General features: G+C 38.0%; 1 protein-coding gene across 1 annotated transcript in view; it reads left to right on the top strand.

Moving 5' to 3' along the window:
- The window catches only part of grin2da (glutamate receptor, ionotropic, N-methyl D-aspartate 2D, a), a 274,878-nt gene that overhangs the window by 190,473 nt on the left and 63,484 nt on the right, over positions 1–20,921 (top strand). Inside the window, exons 11-12 of the mRNA XM_088090301.1 lie at positions 15,796–15,921; positions 19,348–19,460. Of these exons, the coding sequence (XP_087946427.1) occupies positions 15,796–15,921; positions 19,348–19,460 (239 nt within the window). The remainder of the gene's footprint in view (positions 1–15,795; positions 15,922–19,347; positions 19,461–20,921) is intronic.

Below are 20,921 nucleotides of genomic sequence, written 5' to 3'. Positions count from 1 at the left end.
CCTCACTTGCTCGCTCCACTTCTTCTTTCTCACTTGATTGTTTCTTTCACCTCTGACCTTTCCTCACATGTTGATGTTGCCTTTTACCTCTCTCTGGACTTGTTTATCTTTGTTTTTTCCCCCCTTTCCTAATCACCCATGCACTCACAACCACACACACACACACACACAACCATGCCAAGCTACTGTACAGAGTCACTGTCAGCTCTTTGGACCTGGCAGTCTTAAGATAAAACGGCCTTGGGAGCCCCGCTCCTCTGTCCAACCATGACGTGTTTCAGATCGTCTCCTAAATCTCCTCTGACAGATGGATAGATGTACTACTGCAGCAGTGCAAGTATGAAATGGATCCCTTAAGGGGTGGGAGGAAAAGATCAGGTCTATGGAGGGGGAATAAAAGTCGACTCCTGAAGCGGACTTGTTTGAAACCATGTGCTTTAAAGGACTACGTTTTATTAAAAAGACACAAATTCAGAAAACGTGAGCCAGCTTACAGGTTAGAAGTGGGTGTTTACAAGGTAGCGTGTCCATGATGGCAACTTCTGTATTATGGAGAAAGTTTTTGATTTAACCAGCAATAAATTCTGCAATGGTACAAAGCAAAGGCCTATAAATGCTTTAAGCCAAGAGCAATGTAATGCAAGCTGGGGTCAGCCAACCAGCAAACTGTGACCTTAGCCAAGGTTAGCCAGCTAGCTGTAACTCAGCTTAAATGATAAGGTATCAGAGTTTTGACATATTAATTTACAAGGATAAATAATAATACTGTTTATTACTAATGTATAGAATATATTTTAATAGCTGTCTTCAGTTACTTTAATTTGTTTGACAAGTCTGATACTAAGAGAATTATTGCTCTTTAAGTGTAGGTTAGATATATACTTAGCTTATAATATGACGCTGACTGATCCATTAAGGGAAACTATGTCATCACAAAACCATCAAGTACAAATAAAAACACAAGGAAGAACGTTGATAAATGAGGAAACAACAAATTTATGTTAATTATGATTTCAAACTAATTCTGTCAAAGATGGCACATTTCATTTATGCAGTTCTTTGATTTAGAAATTATTCAGCTTAAAATTAAAAGTTTTAAAAAAGCCTTTAGTGTATACAAGATGTATAATGGCAGAATGTGCACTCTGGTTTATCAACACAAGCAGGCTTGCGGCACAGATGAATTTAAAAAGTAGCCACATGAGACGTTACTAACAAATCATTTTGTGATGGGTTATCATCTCATCTGGCCTGCACAATAGACACACACACACACACACACACACACACACACACACACACACAGAGCAGCATGTCAATCAGTTGCTGCTCAGATTAAAACATCTGAGAGCGTCTGAAAATATCTGAAGCAGCTCTATCGCTCGCTCTATCAAAGCCACTCAACCTCGCCCTCCCTCTTTTGTGTTTGGTTTATATTGGTACATGACAAGAATCTCTTTTTCCCAAGTTCTTTATCCTTCTCTGTCTTCCTTTTGTTTTAATTTCTCTCTGCCTCTGCCTCTATCTCCCTCTTTCTCTCATCTCTTCATGCTTGGAAATGTCTGGAATTAGTCTAAGAAGATTTGTAAATTAAGAGGTCTTATCTTAGGAGAGGCCGACTTTGACTGAGACATATATTTAAGTCAAGAAAAAAATCACTGTGGGAGCTGGCTTGGATAGTGAGAATATCAAATCAAAAGTCCAGATTGGCAACTTTGCTTTGAGATGCAAATCCACACGTGAGAGTCTTTTCAAGTCAGAGACAAAAGCATGTCTTAAGTGAAGGCCTGCTACATAATGGAAGATCATTTACAAAACGCTGTACAGGGTTACACAAGTTATCAGGGCTGTTGTTGTACACCATTATTCCATTTCAAAGGTCTACATTTTCACATTAAATAGGGGGAAAAAAATGTATCGTTAACACTTCAACACTGCTGATTAGCAGCATGGCTCAGCGTCACCACATGATGTACTTAATGTAAGTTACATACTGTGTGTAAAGCCGAATTGGTTAGGTTTAGTAAAGTAACATTAAGTTTATGAAAAGAATCATTGTTGGGTGTTGTCAAATTATTTAGCAGCAAAACTCTCAGACTGAACCAACAACTTCTTAGGGAATTATGTAAACCCAGTGAATCCAGCTGTCAACACTGTATTAATCAATTTAGCCTTTTACAAATAACCAATCTATACAATGTTTTGATGTTAAGTGCGGTGCTCAAGCACAGGCCTTTTTCATGGCAGACATTTGACTTGCCATAGTACTACAGGTGTTAATAACAATCAAAAAGCCCAGTGCGTGCCTAATAGTCAGCATTTCTAGGTTTTCTGTATCTTCGCGTCTTTTAACTGTCATAGCAGCCGGGTTAATGAGTTTAGACGCACCTTTCATCACAAAAAAATCACCAATAAAAGCTTCTAAACCAAAATATTTCATTGGAACATGTTCCAGCAGGAATATAATCAGAAGTCAGGGAGAAATGAATAAAATCAGCAACCAAGATTATGTTTTCCTGGCATTAGCATGTAGCTATATGCTGCTGCTGTGATTTTAACAGCTGGAAATGGTGAGATTACGGTGCACATGGTAATGTGTAGGCAGTCAGATGGGAAGCAAACACTGGACTCCTGCTTAATATCCAGGGTTTGTTGGACCCATCCACCACCTCTCCTGCCCATCCTATAGACGCCCTCTCGGGGTCCTACAGAATTTCATGCACCCCTAACAGGTTCTGTCTGGCCATGTTCTCAGCTAACGCCGTCCAGCTGCATTTCATGCCCACGCGAAAGGTGACTTTTGGTGTCGCGCACTTACACAGAAAGCACTGACAAAGCAGCAATATTTTACGAGTTCAGACTGAGAGCGGGCTGGGGACATAAACACAGGCTTTTTGAGGAAAAGTCCTGTGCTTGTTTGATACATCTACCCCAACATGTCTCCTAAAGCTGATTTTTTATTTACTCCTGTCAGCTTGTTGGTGATAGTAGCCCTCCAATTACACGTGATATATATGTGAATTCTGGTGCATCACTTTTTGCTGGAACATATACAAACAGCGCATGAGAATGAGCGGTTCATGGATAAAGACAGCGCAGTCAGTCATAACGTAATTCTACTTATTTTAAATATATTTTCATATGTAAATGCTAATACAATTTAAAAAATGAAATAATTTAGCAATAAAGTAATGCCATGTAATCCCATTATTTATCATAAAAGAGATATCGCCACGATGACAAACTAAAATCTAACGGTATGAATAGCAGCTCTTATAACAAGTGTTATATTCTCAGATATTCTAATTCAGATTTTCAGTCACATACTCTCCTGTCAAGTTCTTGGAAGCGGTCAGTTTTGGGAGCTGGAAGCATTTTATATAACTGTTTAAATATTTAAGACTGCCTTCTCGGTCTCCCTATCTTATACTTTGACATTCTGTGACATTGTGTTTTTTGCCACCGGACAGTTGTTTGATGACTCTGTCTGCTTCTGTTCTGCAGTCAAAACACTTGCTAACAGAGGATTTTTTCACATCCAGCATGCAGTATAAGTTGCAGTGTCGAAAATGCCCTTGAAAGACAATGCTGGGTAAAAAAAAAAAGAAGCTATTTCATTACCAAATCTAAACCAAATAGTTCTGCTTTAGTTTCTACTTTAAATGCAAGCAAAATTTAAACAGTTTTACTGAATTCTTTACTAATTGTTTTGTAGAATTAAACCATTTATATTTTTTAAATACTGAAACATGGAGCTTTGGAATACATTTTATAGCCCTGGTCAAAAACCACTCAGAAGTTTTATATTCAGCAGAGAAAATGTGCTTTCAATAGAAAGTTAAATTGAAACATTACACATCTGTGTTTATTTAAGTAGGTGGAGTAATTACAGCTCAGTTGATCCTCTTAACACCTTGATACACTCAGTGAATAAGAAAACGAGACAGACAGCAAGACACAGAGACCCAGACAGACCTGGAGAGTGAGGCAGGACACAAAGTCTAAGCCTGGATGATAACAAACACTTAAACTGTCAGGGGACCCAGTAAAAAGGGACGTGAAAATTGAACAAGTGAGGAGAAGTAAAGGGAGAGAGTGAGTGTGTGTTGGGAGGGATGGTCAGCTGCAGTCACTGCTGTCACTCATGTTGGCAATTGAGAGATAAAAGCCTCCACAAACAAAAGAGTGCAGCAAAACTCTCAGACTGAACCAACAACTTGTGCTTCTTAGGGGATTGTGTAAACCCAGTGAATTCAGCTGTCAACACTGTATTAATAAATTTAGCCTTTTACAAATAACCAATCTATACAATGTTTTGATGTTAGGTGCTGTGCTCAAGCGCAGGCTTTTTTCATGGCAGACATTTGACTTGCCATAGTACTAAAGGTGTTACTAACAAGGAGACCTGCTGTGCACATGTCCAGGTTTTTATTTGTATTTTCAGTGTCCCTTAAAATGTTATCACATCCCTTTATATTCAAAAAGCCCAGTGTGTTCCTAATAGTCAGCATTTCTAGGTTTTCTGTATCTTGGCATCTTTTAACTGTCATAGCAGCCGGGTTAATGAGTTTAGACGCACCTTTCATCACATAAAATCACCAATAAAAGCTTCTCAACAAAAATATTTCCTTGGGACATGTTCCAGCAGGAATATAATCTGAAATCAGGGAGAAATTAACAAAATCAGCAAACAAGATTATATGTTTTCCTGGCATTAGCATGTAGCTATATGTGGCTTAGTGTACTTGCAGCCAGGGAATGGCTGCAACAAAGTGTAGTGGTAATTTCTGCTGTGAAAACCAACAGTGATATATATATTTATATATATATATATATATATATGTGTATACATACATATATACACACACACACATACACACACACACACACACACACACACACACACACACTCATATATATATATATATATATTCCATTTAACATGACTTTGTTGCTTACAGGCCTATCAATAAGCCATGAGTACTGAGCTAGTAAGACCAATTTTAGAACCCTTAAACTGAAACAAATACAGCCATCAGTAATTTAAATTTCCATCAAAATGGCCTCCATTTAAAAAATGACCTGTTGGTGATTCTGAATGAACTATCTTGTCTCACTTTTTATTTATTAATTTGGATCCCTGTTAGCAAGAAATAACACTACAGTTTCAACTATAAACATATAAAGCAGGTAATACATTAAAAAATAATACAATCCAAACTTCAGTACTTGATTTTAATATGCACCTAGACACTGCAGTAAAATGTCCATAACTAGCCAGTCATTCAATCTGAGTGACTCATCCCAAATCTCTTCAAGTCTTTCAAAAGGTGATCCTGTTCAGGGATTTTCTCATAAACGCTGGTACATCATGGTGTGATTGTACAAAATAGTTTTTTAAAACATTAGTTCAAGGATTTTGGAGGGCTGCTCTATCCATTGCTGCTTGTCTGGTTTTTCTTCCTAAGGTTATTCTAAAGAAAAAAAAACTTTATTCCAGTCTGCCTCTTCTTTCAGCCAAAACAGCACAGCATGCATCGCCTCAACCTCTTGGTACTGAACTTTCTGAGGGTTTCTTAAGGTCATTTTTTGCTGTTCTGGACCACATCACAGGGCAATAGACCAGACAGTTCAAAACCAGACATTGTGCAACCTGATTTAATGTGCTCGGAGACGGGCATGAGTGATATCTTTTAATACAGGGTTTCTACGTCTTAAGGGAAGTTAGATTTAGAATTTTTTGGATGTTTTTAATGCTACTCAGAATGAAATTGTCATTAATTAAGACCAGTTCTACAATAACTAGAAATGAACACATTACCAGCATCAATGATTGGGGTTAAGGGGAAATTCTGTCCATCTCCATGTTTCAGATGGCACAAATTTTGGCAAGATTTTGTAATTTTGTTTAATGTTTGATTATCCAGCTCAGGACCTACAAAAAGTTCAAAGTACATTGTGTAAAAAAAAAAAAAAAAGAATTACATTCTAACTGTTAAGTGCGAAAAAATCCACAATTGAAACATTCAAACTACAATTTTTGATCCCAGCCATAAAAGCATAGAAACATGCATTTTGTTTTGGGCTTTTGCCTTGTAATTTGTAATTTTGATTATTCATGACCGAATTACATCGTTTTTCCCACATTTGGCATATAGAGAAAAAAAAAAACATGCTATTTCCCCGAGGCGCACTGTCTCAGTCGATGTTGCTGCAAATCATTTGCATATCTCAGACTGCGATAGTATGAAAAAAAAAATCTACTTTGCAAGTACGATATTTAAAATAATTCATATTTTGTGTTCTTTTTTTTCCATCTATAGACATAGTGGCATCATGACAAAAACCTGAAATTTAAAGCATTAAAATGAAAAAATATTTGCTATTTATGATGAGGACTCATGTTGGTTAAAAATCAACTCAATGAAAGTAGAAAATCATATTAATGTATAACATTTTTATAAAGCTTGATTTTTTTAAAAAAACGCATGTTGTGAGTGTGTGTGATAGTAAAGTGGGCCTTAAGGGTTAATGTTGGAGACACTTTAAATTCAAACAATCAGCATTGTAATACATACTGAGATCACTAAACGTCACTCTATGATTGTTTTCTTTCAAAACATAATTTTCCAGACTACATTCACAGCACTTAATTTACTCCTATCCTTTTTGTCTATCACCTTTATTGTGTTTTTTATCGTTTTGATTATTACTTTTTCTCCTCACTCCCTCATGTCATCACCCAGAGGCGTGTTGGCTCTTGTCATGCTGTGACTGTATGAACAAATTTGCTCCTAAAAGACTCACCTTGTAAAATAAGGATCAAACAGACAGCGGATTATTCTGCAGAACCTTTAATCTCACAGGAACTGATGTGATTCAACATGAATCTAATCGCAGCAACAAAGCAGGCAGACAGCCAGACTCTGTATCGCTATCTGCTCCTCTCTCATTGGCTGCTGGCGCTCTGTGGTCCCTGCACGCCGCAGGGCTGCTCAGATCTCAGGTCAAAGATATAAAACATGTGAAGCTTTCAGGCTAGAGGGTCAGAGTAACCTTAAACATATAGAAACATAATGATATCTTTCAAACTGTCAGCTGCTGTGATCATTCTCTGACTGTTCGGGATTCAAATGTAAAAAAAAAAAAAGAACATTTTGTCTCAGAATAATGCATTACAAACATGACAGTGAATTTGTGTGCTTTTCCTCTGACAAGTGTATTTTTATTAAGTGCTTAGTGTTGCATTTAAGTTGTTTTCCAGCTCTGAAAACACAAAGAAAGCAACTGTGGTGGAAAGACAGTGGCTTTGCTTAAAAACCCAATTAAGCACCATATGCTTGAATATTCTCATAGTCACGGCAGGTATTATTAAAGTAAGATTTGTGAAGGACTCCAATTATACTCACATTATTGAAGGGCATTTATATCCATGTAAGCTGCTTAACCTAACAATGACTCTATTATAGAAGCAAAAAAGAAAAGAAAGTGGTTTTGTTTTTGGGAATTTAACAGCCATTGAATATTTAAAGAGTTACTAAACCCCAAACCATTTTTTTAAAATGAAAACCATCATATAAGGGTCTTTGATGCACTGTGATGCACAAATCATTTGATCTTAAAATAATATTGGAAAGTGATTGCCTTGAAAAAGGAAAGTGAATATAATTATAAATTTTAATTTATGTTTACTTAATAGCTTCAGTTTATTTGAAATTTAGCTGTATTCACTTAATTTTTAGAAATTGTTGCAACTTAAAAACGACAAGTGAAATTACCATGTTCTTTCTAAGTGTTAGCAGCTTCAGTAGACCAGGTTAATATGACTTAATTTGATCATCATAAAGGGGATTTTGCCAAAGATGGAGTTCAGAGATCTGCGAGTTCTGTTTTCTTAACATGTTTAAGAATACAAAAACATGATTGACAAGTTTGCAACCAGCAGAATACATATATAGTGTAAATCACAGTAAACCAAGTTTACTGAAGTAGCTCAAACTTAGAAGGATTGATTTAGTTAAAGTTGTCGTTTTTAAGTTGCACCCACTTAGCAAAACTAAGTAAATATGACAAAGTTTTAAGGAAACCTGACAACTGCATATAAAGTAAACGTAAATCAAAATTATTACTTCTATTTACTTACATTTTTCAAGTCAGTCAGTTTCCTAGATTTTTTTAAAGTCAGCTTCTCAGTATTCACAGTGTAGTGTTATTGATGAATTCAAGTCCAGATTTTGACACTTTAGTACAAAGTATGAATTCTTCATATTGTGTTATTCATTTGCATTGTGACCCTCTAATGGTTGAAACTCGGCCATTGCAATAGAATTTTGCTATTGTCCAATCTGGTAGCAGGTGAGCTACATTGTAGCAGCTTGCTGAATTCAAAAGATGCGTGAGAACCCAGCAAATGGGCGAAAAGTAGAAGAAATTCAAAAAAATAAAGAAATATTTGAATGTTATGAGTTCAGTGATGCTTTTAGATTTTATCACTAAGTATTTAGTGTGGTAAAATTCGAATACATCTCTCTTTTTTTCTTTCATACAATTTCTACTGAAAAAAAAGCTTTTCTCTTTTCCATTATTTTGTTCTTCAAAAATGCTTTTCTCAAGTACAAACTTCCTTTTCTTCTAACAGCAGTGGTGGCATTTAACAAGCAATGAGTCTTTATATGTGTGAACATCTTTGCACATGCTGTATTGTGTCAGAGCAGAAAAATAACTACTTTTACAGCAAAATTTGTCAAAAAAGCGTGTCTGACACTCTCTCTAAAGCAAAATCCTTCAACAAGCTTCAATTTATTGGCTTCATTAATGCTTCATGAAGCGTATGAGCACATAACAATTTTCATCCTCACTTGTATTCCAGGCATGAATGAGGTAAAATAATGTATGCACATGTTATTTGCATAATAAACACTGCAGGTGCGTACAGTGGCATCATTAAGACAGAAGGAGGAGAGATGTATGTAAATATTGTTGTTGTCATATGTTCCATATGGAAACTGGAATATGAATTGGATCCATTTTAACATCTTAATTGGAGGCACTGTAATTACTGTCCATAATCACATTATTATGTTCATGTAAATAAGGCTGGTGACATGTCAAGCACACTGTGTCCTTGTCCTTTGCTGCTCAGGTTCTCACTAAACCTGCACTGAAGCTGACTTCTCTGGGTGACTGCGACTCTCAGCTCTCAGAGTACTAAGGTCACCAGTTTGAGTCCCACTACCTGCTGGGAACATGTTGGCACGCAAAATGAATAAATAATGCATCACTTTTTATGTTGCAAACTGCTGCTTAAATGCCCTTGAGGAAGGGCACGTAAACCGTATTAACCCCAACTTTAACCCCATCTGCTCACTGGCTCAGGAATCAGACTGCGGTTGTACCTGGCAGCTCCCAGGAGTGAATTTTAAAGAGGAGCTCTTTGACAACGAGCATATGTCTTCTCTTGACGTTCTCAGGTTAAATATGCGTGTATAAATAGATCCACTGTTGTCCAAAATGGATATACAGCTGCTGGGAGTAGCTGCGAGAGTGCATGAATGCAAAATAAAACAGGGATAAAGCAAGGCTGACAGCACTTTGAAAACAACACACAGCTGCTTTGCACTTCTCGCCCGGCCGTCAGCGGGAAAAAGACAATAAATCAAACGGAACATTGGGTGTTTGCAGAGTACCTTTGGACTTGTTTACACACTTCCTCTGCCAAGCCAATTTTGATTTAACCACAGAGATAGATGGTATAGGACCTGATTCAGTCCAGCAGACAGTAATTTTACTGGGATGCAAAAATATAAACAGACTCAACCTGTCAAAAACATTCACAATGAGCAAACAAATACACTGTGAGGAAGTTAGTGTTGACTGAATCTGAGAAGACAAATTTAGTTAACTTAAAATTTGAAGGTAACCCAGACACCAAGTGTTTTTTTATTTTTTTACAGTGTCTACCAACATGTTCTCATCCCAAATCGTCAAATGTTGCCTCTTTACAGTAGATTACTGCGTCTACATTATTACGCTTTCTGTATCCTTCTTCCTCTGGTATTTATGCTCTGGGATACCACTATGGTAGTGTCACCACAATGGTGGGATTATGCTGCTCGTGGTGATGTTTAGAGCATGACAACCAACACGAGGACATCAGCAAATGCTCATGCAAGTGTAGAAAAAAAACATCACATTCAGCGAACACCAAACTCCTACCCACTCCCACCGTATAGGGACCTTCATAGTCCTTTTATCACATCTTTACCGACAAGATTTCAACCTGAAGCCATCCAGCAGCATGGCTAAAAGCACTGCAAAAGCTGCTGTAAAAGCTGATGATTTTGAAATGAGGCTGATATCATGGTAGCAGCATCCCAAAACGTCAACAACAGACGCCAAAGGATGTCTTGAGCGCATTAGACGCAGAAGTCCACTGCAAAGTGGCAACAAGTGATGACTTGGGATGAGAACGTGTTGGATAAATCTAATGCTAAGGAAGTAAAAAAGATTGCATTATTCACTAAAATCAATGAAATAATGATAAATTAATAAAACATTGGAATAATATGACCTTTTAAAAAAACACAAGGACTTACTGTTTGTCAAATACTCACATATGAGCTAAACTGATGCTTGTGTTGGTGGTAAGATGACCTGTTGAATAAGAGAAAGCTCAGGTGTTTCTGCTGCTTAGTTCCTTCTCTCTTGTTGGTGTTGTGCTGTTTAGTAAACTCAGCTGCTGTAATCTTTGGTTGGAAAAAGACTTCAAACAAAAGAACACAATCAAATGTTTCAAATCATTTTTTAATCACCTCCCCAAGGCTGAACAAATACCACGAGACAAAGAAGCTTGGCAGACCTCTCTCAGTACTCAAGCACACACATTTTGCAAGAAAAATATTACCAAAACAGACCCTGCTGCTTTTAAAGAACAAGTTGATAAAAAAAAAACATGTTCAAATAGTCTCTCAGGGCTTGAAAACATAAACGTTTTATGCCTAGACTTCATAATGTCAAGTAAAAATGAAATGTAAAGTGTTAACTTTCTTCATACAGTGAACCACTGTAACATTCACATTACAAGCAAATGTGTTTATCTGATATCTGATTTTGGAACACATATGATAATAATAATAATAATAATAATAATAATAATAATAATAACAATAAATGCAGCCCAACATGCGTTTCAAGAAAGATTAAAGCATATTTCATGTTACATATGAAAGTGGCTCAAATCCAATGTGAAAAGATCAGATTCTATGTGATTTGTGCTGTTCACGCTGTCATTAAACAATCACATCTGGGTCACATAGGGGCAAATTGTGAATGTAGTGCTTAGTTCTAAATCAGATACATATCTAATTTTTTTTCTATGCGACCTCAGTCTGAATAGCCATACGGCCATTATCGGAATTCAATGCAACTTTTACTCTATATCAACATCTTTCTACAAAATGAAGAAAACTTTGTCCATCTGTCTTTCAGTTTTTCTCCTTGATGGGTTCCCCAATCAATCTGAAATTACACTTGGGCGCTGAGAATCGGTATAGGTAGACACTGACAAGGCTGTCTCATAAAACCCACTGCCCATGCCCGTTTTTTGTCATCTTCTTGTTGCCACATCAGAGCCTGACCAGCTCACATTAGAGTCTGATATTGGCCACATTTTAGACAATAATGTGACCAACTACATAAAATAATCAGATCTAGAAAAAAATCTAAATCGAGCACTAGGGCTTGCATCGTGAACTCAGTGTAATTGCACTGCCATACTGCTGCAGTTGTGGGTCTCTTGGCAAACATATTTGCTGCTTTAGTGCGTTATCACTTCATTAAGAATGCAATCTAATGTAAGTCAATACAAGCCCTACAGCAAATCATTTCCTTGTGAAGACAGTCAGAGGCAGACAGTTTATCTTTGTTCACACAGACAGATTGACTCGACGGTCATTGTTGAGGCTGTGATGATGTTTTAACAGACTGCACTCATGTTTATAAATCTGGTAGACAAAGAAGATATCTCAGTATAAAATGTACAAAGTTGATTTAACTCCCAGATGCTGCTGTATTTTACTGGATTGCATTAGATTACACAGTCAAATAATTCACACTTGAAGTGCCTTCAAGTGTGGTGATTTCTTCCTTGCTCATAATAAGCGTGCTCCTCACCTACCCGCTGACATTATGCTTCGTGGATGGAAATGTTTAGTCACGAGTTGCAGTGGAGATGTTGTGAAAAGTGCCGAACCCTTCCTAAACTTTTCTTTTCATAGATTTTATTGTTGAGACATTTATTGCTCCTGGCATGACATTGGCACAAAGAGAAAAAAAAATCATAAACCATTTTCAAATAACACGGTGGCAGTTCCTGTCAGCGGTCACCTAGCAACAGGTGACCTCAGCCAGAATCAGAAAAGCTTTATTGGCCATCACAAAACAGTCACTTGAATACCAGGTCGATTGTGTCCTTGACCTCCTGTGTTCCCAAAATAAAACCTCGTGAGGTAAAGGGAACATTGTGACATCAGTCTCTTTCACTTTGTGATTAAGCAGAAATGATGTTGCATGTTTCTTTTAATAGACAGCAGGCCATTATTTTCTTTCAATTTTATTTTTTCTTATCCCTTTTTTATTTTCCTTCCTACTACTCAGACGCATTATATTGAATTTAATTTATTTTTGATTAACTTCCTTGTGATTAGTCTATTCATTCTTTGAAGCCTGAGTAAATTGGCTTGATTTTTCATAAAACATGGGATGACATGAGCAACAGCAGCAGATAAAAGTGTGGAAATATTACCTCAAATCAGTTAAAACAAACAAGCAGTAAAACAAAAAGGTGGAAATAAAAAATGAATAAAAAGGCCAATAAGACATGAAAAAAGTGCTAAAAGTTAGAATAATTCCTTAATGTGATTCTGATCATTATAAATATTTCCCTAGAATTTTTTCCCAAGATTTAAAATAATAATAATAATAATAATAATAATAATAATAATAATAATAATAATAATAATAATAATAATAATAATAATAATAATAATAATAATAATTCTATATACCAATTTCTTGAGGAACATTTCTTGTGGGTCATTATCCTTTTTCCCATGATTTAAAAAAAAATGCACCAATTTGCTCAGGGTTCAAAGGTTTAAAAACTTGTGGAGGGAGCACCATAAAAGTGATGTCACTTTAGTTTCAAAGAGTTTAACATTCACATTTTAGGATTTAAAACAAACACCAACAACATATGTCTTTGTGTGTGGAGGATTTTATGATTTGTTGATGTTTGTACCAATATCAGATGATAAAAAAAAATAGATAAACATAAAAAAAACAGAATAAAACTCAATGATGTGTGGACAAAATGTCACAGGTTTCTGCACCTGTGATATCGTCCGCTGCGACAAACCCAGATGAAAAAAAAAACCTGCAGGCTCTCAGTCCTCTCGGCACTCAGTCTGACAGCCCAGCCTTAAAAGCATATTAACCCTGTCTGGCAGTAGGTTTAATGGATAAATCCCGAGCCTCTCCACCTGCTCCCTCACTGTACTGCTCTCTGCAGGGGAGTGTCGGCTAGCAGCCTCCTATGTAAACAGCGCCCGTTGCTCTTTGGTATGCTGGCACACAGTCTCTTCCTGGATGTAACACTGAGAGACGAAGGTGTTGATGAGTCGACCCGGCGCTTGGTTCGTCTCTCTGGTGCTGTTTGATTAGCGTTACAGCTGCTAGCTCTGCTGTTGTCAGTGTCGGGTAGCGAATCCCTCACTAATTTGGCAAATCTCAGAAGTAACTGCTCGTTTCCTGCAGCCGGCAGTTTGACTCGCACCCAGTGCTTCTGTCTTCACCCAGAGCCTTTTACCTCTGCTGTTTACTGCTCATTTGCTTTGACATGCAATTAAGGCAGGACGCTTATTTCTGAAAGCAAAATGAAAACTAATTTAAAGTTCTACTCTACTCAAAAATTCGATATTTCTTACATTGATGCACCCTTAAATGTCTGGCCTTGAGGATACTCATTTGTATTAGTGCAAAGTTCATCACTTAAGTTCTTACTGAAAAGAAAATAATATTAATAATAATATTTTATTGATGCTTTTTTTTTCTAGGTTTATCCAGGAAAGTCCCATTGAGTTCTAACCTTCAGGAAGTCCTGGAATAAACAAATAAATGTGTGAACTTTCCTCTCATGGTTTGAGACATGTCTTACTTTGACTAAAGATAGGAGAAAGCTTGTATTTTCTTTAAAGGCAGTGAGACAAACAGCTGAAGTGTCTCTTTATGCAGAGTTTGTTTTCATAGAATCTATCTTAAACTTCTTTCACAGTGTCAGTGCCTTTGTTTATCATCACATTAATGCATGAAATGGAACGGTTTGTCTTATCTGCCAAGTCTTAACTTAAAAAAAACATTAACCACTGAAAATAATTATTTCCAGCTGAAGTCAATCGTACCCTAATGACAGTCAACTGTTTTGCATTTTGTAAAGTGACTTTTACTTGTGTCTTCTTCCAAAATTGTGTATGTGGTGTGTTGAGACGACTGTGGGGACACAGACTTCGTATTGAGACCTGGTAAAAAGGCAAAATATCCCGCCCATTCTTGTTCCAAACTAGTGAAATAGCATCACTTTGACAGTGCTTTTGGAGTAAGTGCACGATGCAAAAAGCCACCTTTGTCATGCGCACGAAATTCTGTAGCAGGATGTCAGATAAGATTAAGATAAGCTATGCGCCAGTGGCCCCTGCTGCTTCCACATGATACAGGAAGAATCACTTGAGAACTTCATGTGCCTGCGATGGATGGAACCTGTGACACGCACATGAAATGCAGCAGGACAGTGACAGATTAAAATGCTACCAATATCATAATTATACAAGGAGTTGCAGGTGGGAGGGGCAGTGGCGTTTTATTAACCTTCTGCATCAGCTGTTTATGCTCAACAATGGCGTTACAGTGATGTCAACAAATGCACATGGTGGGGTGAAGCAGCTGGTCCTTGTGCGCAGACAGTCACAATGATGGAATTAGGCGACAAAGTCACACATGGTTAGATTTCGCCGAGAGAGCCACACATTCACACAGAAAGCAAAATCCAGACTCCTGCATGAAGGTAAGCTGTTTGTGGGACCCATCCACCTCCCTGCCTGCCCTATAAGTGCACTTGCAATCCTTATGTCATCTTGTCACTGGCAGCGTTATTCCCTGTAGTGTTTCATGCGCACGCAACTGGTTTTGTTATCAAGTTTCGTCACCCGTGCACATTGCATGTTGACGTGCCTAGTGTCATCCTGCCGTCTGCCAGTGGGTTATAACAACGCCACAGGATCTGTCCGAGTACGTTCTCATCCGATGCCATCCAGCCATGCTCCAGTTGGACGCGTACGGTGGCTTTTGGCATCACGCTCGTACGTTGAAAGCTCTGACAGAGTGATGCTATTTGGCGATTTTGGAGTGAGCGGTGTTGCGTTGTGATGTAAATATGCAGTCAGTCACTGCGTTGTTTGATAGAGCACTGATGGCCGGGGGTATAAACTGTGACTCTTACCAAACTGTTTTATTGATTGGATTTTTTTTTTTAATATTATCATGTCAACAACTTGGTTCAGGGGTTGACAGAGGTTTTTGTAACGATTATTTTCAGGACTCGATTTCTTTGTCCACAGTCCAGTTGTTACAGACAGATTCTCATTTGATAAAGTGACACTTTACAGATGATGGGCAAACTTCAGAAACTATATCTTATATGTGCGTGTGTGTGTGTGTGTGTGTGTGTGTGTGTGTGTGTTGCAGAGCCCTACAGCCCGGCAGTGTGGGTGATGATGTTTGTGATGTGCCTGTCGGTGGTGGCTGTCACCGTCTTCATCTTCGAGTTCTTCAGCCCCGTGGGATACAACCGCAGCCTGCAGAGCGCCAAGAGTAAGAGACAGAGTCACTCCAGCGCGGGCACGCCAATCAACCTGCTGCTACTGCTCATTTCACAACATTATTACCAACTTGTCACTTCGTCAGTTATATAAGTGAGGGGGGGCTGATTTGAGGAGGGTGTTTGCTCAAATTATGCAAAGAGCGGCGCTTTTTTTTCACAACACGAGTCAAAACAATCACTCCACACCCACGATCCGGCGTATTTATTTATAATGAAACAAACACTGACAACGCGGTGGTGGTTGATTTTGACATTTCCACAGTACTTGTCAGTTCATCATGTTTTCAGCTGTTTACTGGCTGCTCCTCTGTACGGCTACATTCATTTTTAATAGTCATTTGAAAATGTCATTCATTACTTTCTAATCAATTGACACCAGTGGAATTACACAGAGCTGGAGAGACAGGTAGGTGTTGGTTCATCACTGGTTGTCAGTTTTTACTTCTTCTCACCTCTGCTTCTTTCTCTCTTCATTTAAACACACTGTTTCTAATCATATTCTTCATTCCTCATTACCTATTCTTCTGATCCTACAATGAATAAAAACATAGACTGAGTAGTTGAAAAGATGATTTATCAGCTTGTAGAGACTGGAAAAGCTCAAACCACACCAGTCCTCTCCAGGCCAGCGTACTAGCAGACCATAACCCTTTAACTCAGTGATACTCAATTTTTGGCCCGTGGGCCAGATCTGGCCCCCAATCGAGTGCCATGTGGCCTTCAAGCCATTTTCTAATTCACAATAAAAATAAAGTAATTTGCACTGTAAATTATTTTTGTACTTTTAGTATGGATAAGGTGCTAAATTGCATAAAACAACACAAAATAGAGCTTGTTTATATAAAAAGAATTGCCAGTGGAGGATCCAACGCACCCCCTGATGGAGTTCCCTCAGCCCCCAATGTCTTAAACTCTAGAAATGTGCAGAAATACTAGGAATGTCCTAAAATCCCAGAAATGGCCTAAAATCTGAGAGATGTCCTACAATCCTACAAATGTCATAAAATCCTAGAAACATGCAACTGGCCCCTGGCCTCCTGTCATTTTGCAAAAGTGGCCACAAATCAAAGCAAGTTGATTTTCCCTGCACCAACTTAGTGGGCTGGGACGATTTTTTTCTATTTTAAGTCGACCAGGAAGTTATTATTGCCTTGTTTCTCTCTACAAAAAGCCGATGAGATTTTTCCATTAGACTTTGGATTACTACAGAAAATAAGCGTTGTCAAGTTAATGATAATTTTGTTCAGTAAGATAATCCTCACAAATGAACACCACTTATAGGTTTTTTTGAGGCATAAATGCAATCACTAGGAGTACTGGTACAACTGTACATATGCTTGCTGGACTTACTGTAAGCACTGTAGCGCAACACAACATAATGACGTTTTGTAGTCTCATTTAGCCACTTGCAAGCAACTGCCTTTTAAAAGACGCATAAAAGCTTCAAAGTTTGCTAGTGAGGTATTTACTAACATATTTTATGCTGTAGAACAAAACATGAAAGTCTTTTAAGCTTGTGTTAACCGCAGACTTGGTTTTAGGCTTCTAACCAAAAACCCATGACTTAGAGACAAGGGAACGGGAGGTGCTGAAATTTAACTTTTTAATTAACTCTAACTTATTACCATGTTTTTGTACTCATTACTGGGGCACATTATTATCCTCATATAATAGCATCTAAGACGGTCAAAGGAAGCTCACGGAAAACATTCACACCAGATATCAAAGGCTATCTTGTTTTTGAACAAGAAAACCAAAAGACCGCCGTAAGACACAGCTCAAAAGTCTAACAGTTATAAGTCTACATTTGATCTCAATTACCATAAACTGTTTGCAGATGTCACCAATCCCAGGTCTTGAAACCACTGTTAGTCATATTGAATATCTCTAAAAGTCAGTTTAAGTAATATTTGTCCATGTTTTGGCAAATACATGTCAGATTTCTGCCTCCACTCCAATGAAATGGAGGTAAATGGAGTTTCATGTGTGCGTTAAAAGCATCAGAATGAGACAAGGGACAGTTCTGATGGGACTGCTGTCTGCTGAAGAAACAACAGAGCTGTTGTTTAATGCATGACCACAAACAAGAGGCCAAAGAAAAAATACATTTAAAATTTAACCCTAAACGGAAGGTAATCTTGGCTGTGTCCAAAACATTTTAATTAATTTGGCTGGTACAGATTTACATTTGTCACATGTGGTATCCAAATTTGGGTAAATTTAGCCCATGTTAGCCTTTGAAAGGTGAGTTCTATGTACAATTTTAAATTGTATAAGCCCAAATCTGCTACAGGGAGAGATGTGTTTGCTTGAAAATGGAGTCCCAGGTGTCATCCAAAACTTTTTAGCAACAGTTTTAGTCATTTCTAGCTTAGATTGTGACAATCAAACCATGTGTGTTAGGCCAAAACATGTTTTCCTAACCCTAAAGTGTTTTTTATGCCTAAACATGACCACACATTAACCACAGGGGTGGCGGGTGGCTCAGTTGGCAGCCCTTTGCTCCATGTCTTCCCCACTATCTCTAATCTACATTTCCTCTCATCTCTCTAGATGTCCTATCAAAAAATACCATCAAAAATCCGAAATCAAAATGTAATTTCAAGCTTCAACATATCTGCTACATATAAAAGGTACAAATGTAACATAACCTTCAGAAAGGTACTAGGTCATTTTTTATTCAGGCAATTAGGCTGATAATTAGTTAACCACCAGAGTTACAGTAAGTGGTAAATGCATCCACCTCCCCTTTCAGCTCTTTTCAAAGTTTTAATGACCAATTTAGCAAAATGAAGTCTGCAGATGGCTTTAATAAATTCTTCCCTTCTTTTGTTTCCCTCCATCTTTTCAGTGATACGTTCATTTTCACTACAAGAAAGTCGACAACAACAGATTCTGCAAACTCTCATATTCTCTCCCTGTATCTTCCACCATCTCATCTATACCTTCACAGCATGATGGCTACCTTTCCAGTCAGAAATCCACCACCTTTCATCCCGAAAACTACAACTGGATTCCTCTATCTGCTCTACTTTGTCTCTTATCCCTCTCCTTCAGAGGCTTCACAGTTTAATGATTCTAGATTCAACACAAGGGAGTCCACTGCCAGTTTTAATCTTTGATAGAGCCATGCAGGTCTTTCCTCTCCCTGTAGCTCTATCTGCCCTGTTTGGGTTTTCAACATCAGACAGTTCTTAGATCACCGTGGGCAGTTTGTCATGCTATAACAGCAACTCAACACTATCATGAATATTTACTATATGGCAGAAAAAAGAAGTATGTGGGCATCATCTGTAGTTTTTCATGTTTTTTAGGTTAGGCCTCTGCAGTTCTATTTAAAGAAATTTTTAGAGGATATTATACTCACCATGTGTTTCTCTCTCTCCCACTATCCCTTGTTCTCCTATATTTGTCAGAGTCGGGTGGATCTAAGTTTACCATTGGGAAGTCCGTCTGGCTGCTGTGGGCGCTGGTCTTCAACAACTCTGTGCCTGTGGAGAATCCCAGAGGAACCACCAGCAAGATAATGGTAATCACTGCACCCCATTCACTCTCTGACTGACTGGTTAATAGACTGACTGTTCAATGACTTGATTGTTTCATTTATTTTTGGAACGAGATGATCACTCACGACCTAGAAGGCATTCATTTAATGATTCACGGGTGAAACGATGCGGTTTTAGATGGATAAGTTACGTCAGCCCATTTTCATTCCAAAGTCTTGACGACATGCTGCCGCTTTTGCAGGGTAAAACCCAACACAAAAAGCCACCTTTTGCGTTTGCATGATATGTCACTGGATGGTGTCACTTGAGAATGCGGCCAAACAGAACCAGTCGCCGTTTTATTATATGCTGGCACATGGCGGGACAGCGCCTGCTGCAACAGCTTGATATGCAGATGATATGCAGTGTCAGTTGAGCCAGATGGAACCAGTCAGGACCCCACGATACATCGTTAGATAGCATCACATTGAAATGCGAAAAGTAACAACATAATATAAGGAGCATGAAGGTCTTTCTAGGGTGGGTGGGAGGTCGGTGGATGGGTCCAACAAACCCTGGACTTTCATGTGGGAATCCGGTGTTCTCTGCAGCGTCCCAGTGTTGGTTGCAAAATGCTTTTGTTGCTTAAACAAACAAACATAATCGGCATACCAGAACGTCAACAGCAGACACAGAAGGATAATATGTTGTATATGTGTATGTGTATATGTATGTGACGACTTGGGGTGAGAACATGTTGATTACGTATAATCTTTAAATGATAGCCTTTAACCAACAGTTCCTTCATTTAATAAATAGCTGCCCTACTTTAAAATATAGCTGTTGAAAAAGATATATAAGATTGTTCACTTTCAGTCGAACAATATTAGCCCAGAAACTCAGCTCATTATAATGTATTGAAGGGACATAAATCGTATATGCTGACTGTTTAATACAAAACAAATTTCATTAAAATTGGTTAAGCGAGTTCCAGTTGATTTGGTAGTGAAATCTGCATCTCTCAGAACATATGTATTTGTTTACTAGCGGATCTTGACCTCCCCAATATGGCGCATGCGCAGATGCACGTCAAACGTGGTATCTACGTTTCTACATCTATGACTACATCAACTCGGCTTCAAAACTGTTCATGGGGCTTGGCTTTAATGTTTAGTGCTTAGTCAGAGCACATTTCCCCGTGTGGGCGATACATTTTGAGAGTGTAATTCAGTAGAAAGAAAATAGTCCTTAAACTGCTGACAGCAAGGTCTGTGGATTTTCTTGAGTAACCGGGTCACTATTTCTGTAAAGAGACATTTCTGTTGTTTTTAAAATGTTTTTTTTTTTTTTTTTGGCAATTTGAGCACAACAAGCTGAGTGTCATTTACTTCCATTGTATTGGAGAGATGGCAGACATTTCTTTGGTCGATATCTCCAACACGTGACAACTCACAGCAAAACTATCTAGATTGATAAAGAGCACTATAGAAATGAGGAGAAATATA

The sequence above is a fragment of the Plectropomus leopardus genome, chromosome 17 (genome assembly GCF_026936395.1).
Source record: "Plectropomus leopardus strain MGB_pleo_1.0 chromosome 17, ASM2693639v1, whole genome shotgun sequence".
In the NCBI taxonomy this organism is placed as follows: domain Eukaryota; kingdom Metazoa; phylum Chordata; class Actinopteri; order Perciformes; family Serranidae; genus Plectropomus; species Plectropomus leopardus.
This window is presented reverse-complemented; position numbering and strand designations above follow the sequence as displayed.